The sequence below is a fragment of the Sinocyclocheilus anshuiensis genome, unplaced genomic scaffold, assembly GCF_001515605.1.
Source record: "Sinocyclocheilus anshuiensis isolate Anshui unplaced genomic scaffold, SAMN03320099.WGS_v1.1 scaffold2160, whole genome shotgun sequence".
In the NCBI taxonomy this organism is placed as follows: Eukaryota; Metazoa; Chordata; class Actinopteri; order Cypriniformes; family Cyprinidae; genus Sinocyclocheilus; species Sinocyclocheilus anshuiensis.
The window spans coordinates 39,554-45,894 of record NW_015546163.1 but is presented as its reverse complement, the minus strand read 5'-3'; the positions used below and the strand labels follow the sequence as shown (position 1 = coordinate 45,894).

At 34.3% G+C, this 6,341-nt stretch overlaps 1 protein-coding gene across 1 annotated transcript in view; it reads right to left on the bottom strand.

Annotated features, from left to right (window-relative positions):
* LOC107701352 (netrin receptor DCC-like) overlaps nucleotides 1-6,341 on the bottom strand; it is a 50,085-nt gene that overhangs the window by 4,971 nt on the left and 38,773 nt on the right. The window contains exon 10 of the mRNA XM_016503340.1: nucleotides 1,470-1,612. Coding sequence (XP_016358826.1) covers nucleotides 1,470-1,612 — 143 coding nt within the window. The remainder of the gene's footprint in view (nucleotides 1-1,469; nucleotides 1,613-6,341) is intronic.

Genomic DNA, 6,341 nt, shown 5'->3' with positions numbered 1-6,341 from the left:
TTTTTTTTTTTTTAATATGTCTATATAGTTTTTATTCATTTTTATTTCTGTTTTAGTCTTATTTTTTTTTTGTTATTAGCTATTTTGGTACACCAAGTTAAATGAAAATGAGAAATGTTTTTTTTGGCAATTATATTTTATTTCAGTTAAAGTATATTTTATTCCAAGTAACAAAATAGCGTTAAATGGTTTCAGGGTTATTATAGTTAACTAAAACTAGAACTAAAACTATACAAAGCATTTTTGTTGAAATAAAATTAATGTTAACTGAAATAATATATATACCATGCTTTATATATACTATATATGTTTATATATATATATATATATATATATATATATATAAACCTTAAACTTAATTTTTTTCAGCTAGTTGCCAAGTCATTTAGTTCTAAAATAACTACAACTAAAACTAAAAGGTAATAAATAAAAAAATGTTATTAAAAAAAAAATGTAATGACAATTAAAATGACAAAAACACAAAACAAAATTTCTAAAACTTTAACTTAACCTAGAACTAAAACTATACAAAGCATTTTTGTTGAAATAAAATGAATGCTAACTGACATAAAATATATATAAAAAAACCTTAAACTTTTTTCAGCTAGTTGCCAAGGCATTTCTACTTTTCATTCTAAAATAACTACAACTAAAACTAAAAGTAATAAATAAAAATTAATAAAAAATATATAGCCATATTAAAAAAAATAAATAAATGACAATTAAAATGACAAAAACACACAACAAAATTTCTAAACTTTATCTAAAATTAAAATAAAACAAAATATAAAAATAAAAACTAATTGAAAATATGAATATAAATTAAAAATGTTATAATTAAAATATGAATAAAATTAAAGTGAAAACTATATATATATAATTTGCAATACTAACAAAAACTATAATAGTACATCAGTGACAGTAAAATAACAATACCATGAACATGCAAATGTGTTAAATTGTAGAAATATTACTTAAAATGATTACTTATGTAGAATTATGAATTAAATTATTCAATATTTTAGCTTAAAGGGGTTTGGCTGATAAAAAAATGTGTGAATCCCTGCTTTAATAAAATCTTGTAATTGTGTAAATTAAAATGTGTCTCTTGCATGAATAGCACACAGATACATGTACCGCGGTATTAACGGTAAACTCCCTCCCTCGGGCCGTGTCCGATCAGTGTCAGGTTGTTTATTTGCTTCATCTCTGACGAGAAAAGGCCATCCCAATTATACAGATGTGTGTGGGATGGACAGAGTCTCCTGACCTTTCCGTCTCTCGCTCATAAACCAGAAAAGCGAGTCTGAGGTCAAATCAAACCCCGAGCACAAACTTCCCACTTTGTCTTGTTATTGTGACATCAATAGCTGAACATCGTCTGCGCTCTTATCTGCCTGTTCAATGATTAATAACTGAAAAACTGAAGCGTGTGTTTGAGTGGGATCTCTGTAGATGCGGTGACTCACGCTGGCTGGGTCGTCTGCTTGCTTCTGTGCGTCTACGGCCGTCTCCGGAGCGGTCGGCACTGACACGGGCAGTAACGGAGAGCGGGCCTTCCCGGCCTGACCCAGAGATGCCGTCTTCACCTGTGGTTTGGGTAAAGTCCCACCTGTGAGCAGAAAACATTCCAAACATTAAAAAGACACTTCACCCAAAAATCAACATTCTTTCATCATTTACTCATCCTCACACTCCAAAGCTGTATGAGTTTCTTTCTTCAAAAGAAGATATTTTGAAGAATGTTGGGAACCATTGACCTATACAGTATCGAAAAAATACTATGTAGATCAATGGCTGCCGTCAACTGTTGGGTTACACACATTCTTCAGAATATCTTCTTTTGTGTTCAACATGTAATCAAATGTGACTTGAAGAGTATTTTTGAGTAGTTCACTCAAAAATGAAAAATGCTGAAAATCACCAATGAAACCTAAACATCACTTAAATCACTGTCTCAGCAATGGATGCTCTGCAGTGAATGGGTGCCGTCAGAACGAGAGCTGATAAAAACATCACAATAATCCACAAGTAATCCACAGCACTCCAGTCCATCAGTTAACATCTGGAGAAGACAAAAACTGGAACAAATCCAGCATTAAGACATTTTTAATGTCTAAAATATGAGTCCATAATCCATAATAACTCTTCCTCCGGTGAAAAAGTGCATCTGCTGTTGTCTCTCACATCAAAATCCAGCCACATACTCTCATTCTGACGGCACCCATTCACTGCAGAGCATCCATTGCTGAGACACTGATGCAATGCTACATTTCTACAACCCTGATGAAGAAACAAACTCATCCTGAACTCTGATGATCTGAGGGTGAATGCATGTTCTGCAAATGTTAATTTTTGTGACTTATCTTATCTTTCATCAATGCAATTTTCACTTGGTGCACCTATCCAGAAAACAAGGTAGCTACAAATTGTTTTAATTATTTTCAGCACCAGTCCTGCTGACCCTGAATGCAACAAAATCATGCATTAGCAGTGCAATCTAACTGCAGAAATTGGCAGCACCTGCTCCAGGAACACGTCCTTGTCAAAGCTGTGCATTCATGCAAAAGCGTCAATCAAGGGACAAAACCCCCAAACCACTTCTGCTTTATCAATGGGAGTGATTAGAGAGCAGAATTACTGTTGATTGTTAATGTAGAATTCATTTAACCACCAGAACTCGGTTTTCAATCGAGCTCCGCGTCTATGAAGCCAAGATAAAGTGGTTTCATGTTGTTCAGCTGAATGGTTTTATCAACCTTGTTTTGCAGTGCAGAAGTAAGCTATTTTCCGTGAATGTGCAAAACTACATTAACCATTGTGCATCAGTTTAAGAAAGTTACACTGAGGTCCTTAGTGGACAAAAAACAGACATAAAAATAAGATATATAAACATTTTTTTCCATTTCAGGATTTTAAGCCTTTAAATGGCAGTTTGTTTACAAAATATTTATGAAAACACACAATTATTTTCCATATACTAAATGCTAAGCCGTTTTTAATTTATTTAATTATTTTTTTATTATTACAGTCTTAGATAAGTCAATGACTAGAAAAAAACAAAACATTAATTTAATGCATTATTGTCAGATTTGTTTAAATAGTAAAATTGTTGAAGCCTTGCCAAAAAAATGAAAGCTTATTAACAAAAACAATTTATGGTTTTATGCTTAATTCATGCTAAATTTATGCTGTTTGCATCAGGGTTATTATATTATAGTTAAATAAAACTAAAATCCATAAAAAACATTTTCATTACTTGAAATAAAATAAATGTTAACTGAAATAAAACTAACATAAAAAACGTTTTAATTTCAGCTAGTTTCGAAGGCAACATTTCTCACATTCATTTAGTTTAACAATGTGCTAAAATAACTAAAACTGAAATAAAAATGAGTAATAACTATATAGACGTATTTAAAAACAACCAAATATAATAAAAATGACAAAAACAGAACAAAATGACTAAAACATTAACTAAAATTAACATGAAAGCAGAAAATATAAAACTAAAATAAAAAAATAATAAAAAATACTGTAAACTAATAGTATCTTAATGATACTAAAACATCACTGGTTTGCATTAACCAATATGATAAAAAAAAAAAAAAAAAAAAAAAAAATATATATATATATATATATATGCCTAAAGACACGAAAAAAGAGAACAGAGCATAAAAAACAGTGTCACTACAGAAATGCAAAACTGAGCAGGCAAAATATCACATAACCCCATTATGAGAAAAAACACGCTCAGAAAGATCCAGGCCGCCGGAGGGGCTCGTTAGCATTCGCACCATACTAACTGCTCAATGTTTTTCTGATATGGATTTTCAGTCAACTGTAAAGCAATTTATGAGTCGTGTACGTGCTGGTACTGCTACTCGCTGGCTCGTGCTCATCCCTCTTCAACTCAACGTTCAATTTCAGACCATTAGACAGTGAAACTAATATCCACACAGTTTGATGCATGTACAATACTAGTATCCTGAGCAGTTTAAAGGAGGTTTTGCTGGTGTAGTGCACTAAAACTGGCCTGATGAACCACTGTAGCAGGATCTGGACATCAGGCTGTTTTCCCTCTTTTAAAGGTGCATTGGAGTGGTAAGTGAAATTATCGCTGTCATTTCTCTTCTTGTCACTCGGCCAGAGATGATTAGCGCTCATTAACTTCCAGCCGCCGGCAGATTAGCCAGCCAAGATCTCTGCCGAGCTCATTCAAACCTAAACTCTCACAGAGACGGGAAAAACCAGCCCTTAGAAGATGCTTTAGAGAACACATCTTCAATAGCAATTCATAATCTTCTTCTGCTCCAAACAGACCCTTGTTCAGCGGGAATAAGGTCACTATGAGTGAAACACAGATCAGCCGATTCACTGAGGAATCTCAGAAAAACCATCAAAACACGGATGAGTCACATTTCAACCCCAAACCAGGAGAGACAAGACCTTTCTTTGCATTTTGCATGATAAACATGAAGCCTATTTTTAGAGCCAGTGCATTATTTTCCTTTGCATTACATTCTGCATTACAAAATCAATGAGAATTTGAGGGTTGACTGTCATGAAAATAATGATGCATTATTTAAATCAAAGTATTTAAACATAATGGTAGCACTTGTTGATTTGCATGTAATTTATGCTTTTTTTAAACAAAGTACTACAACAATAACAATCTAATGAGAACCATAAACGAGAAGCTCCTTAAACATCCACATACTTATAGAAATAAGAATTATTTGTTTAATTGTCATGGAAATAATGTCATAATGTGAAAAAAAAATCATACTGGCCCGAAAATATGCCTTATTTTCTTTAAAAACACGTTAAGGATCACATTTCAACCCCAAACCCATAAGAAGCGAGCTTTTTGTTGCATTTTGCATGACAAAAACGAAGCCTGTTTTTAAAGCCAGTGCATTATTTTCCTTTGCATTACAGTAATGAGAATTTGAGGGTTAATTGTCATGATGCATTATTTTGGATGATGCGAGCATTTATAAATAATGGTAGTATTTGCTGATTTGTCCTTAATTTATTCTGATTTAAATAAATAAAACGTTGTACTACAACAATGAGAATCTAATGAGAAACATAAATGAGAAAAAGAAATTAAGCTCCTTAAACAGGAATTGTTGAATTGTCATGAAAATAATGTCATAATGTGAAAAAATCACACTGGCTCTAAAATCAGCCTCATTTTCTTCATGCACAATATATTTTCTTTTGTTTTGGGGTGAGATGTGAGCTGTCTTCATGAGATTCTCCATAAGTCAACACTCCTCCCTCTCTCTGCTCCTCTTTGTCTTTATATTCTGACAAACTGCGTATCTCTCAGTCGAGGACAGTGTGTGTTATGGTGTGTGAAATGGCTGGACGGTTTAAAGCGCTTCAGGTCCGTCTGCCACGCAATCCCTCACATCAGCTTTAAAAACCCCATTTAACTTGCGGTGAAGTGGCCACATCCTGGGAAAAGAAACGCTTGATAAAAGCAAGAGAAAACATCTTCGCCAAAGACAGAGCACAAATTTGACAAGCCGTAAATGTTTCAGGTTAATTCAACTAAATTGTCTAAATAAAAATGCATGAAGGATCTCCAGTGTCAGAACTTCTCTGGACTCTCTGATGCCTTCAAGTTAAAAGAGACTCTGATAGATTGATCCGTCTCTCTCGGGCAGGAAGGAGACGGCTTTAAATTCTTCTTTAAAAGACGGATGGACTCCTCTGAAACAAGATGAACAAAGGCGAGTCTGTGAAGCTCGCGGATAGTAAATATAAACCCGACAGCCCTCAAACGCTCAGTCGTCTCCTGAGGCCCTACGACTTTAATTCTGCTGCATTCTTTCCTTTATGAGAGTCGATGCACGTCTGCAGCGTTTCACCCCGCAGCTGATTACACTCACGGCTCCTGACGACAATTAATTAACACGAGTAAATCAAAGCATTAGTGATACAACACAAGCTGTGATAACGAACTAACTGGGCGTGTTTACTTGATCAGTCATAATTCACGGTGTGAGGGAATAAGAAACGATACAAAGTTCAAACGAGTGATTGATTTCTCAAACAAGCCTTATTCACAAGTGCAGCACAGAGATGAACAAGAGACAGAACGACATGACACTCGAGTCAGAAAAACTCAACGCAAATGAAAGAGTCGAGAAAACCACGACTGAACCTCACAGACAGTCAGAATGATAGATAGACAGACAGACAGACAGATGATAGATAGATAGACAGACAGACAGACATACAGACAGACAGATAATAGACAGACAGACAGACAGACAGATGATAGACAGCCAGACAGACAGACAGACAGACAGACAGATGATAGACAG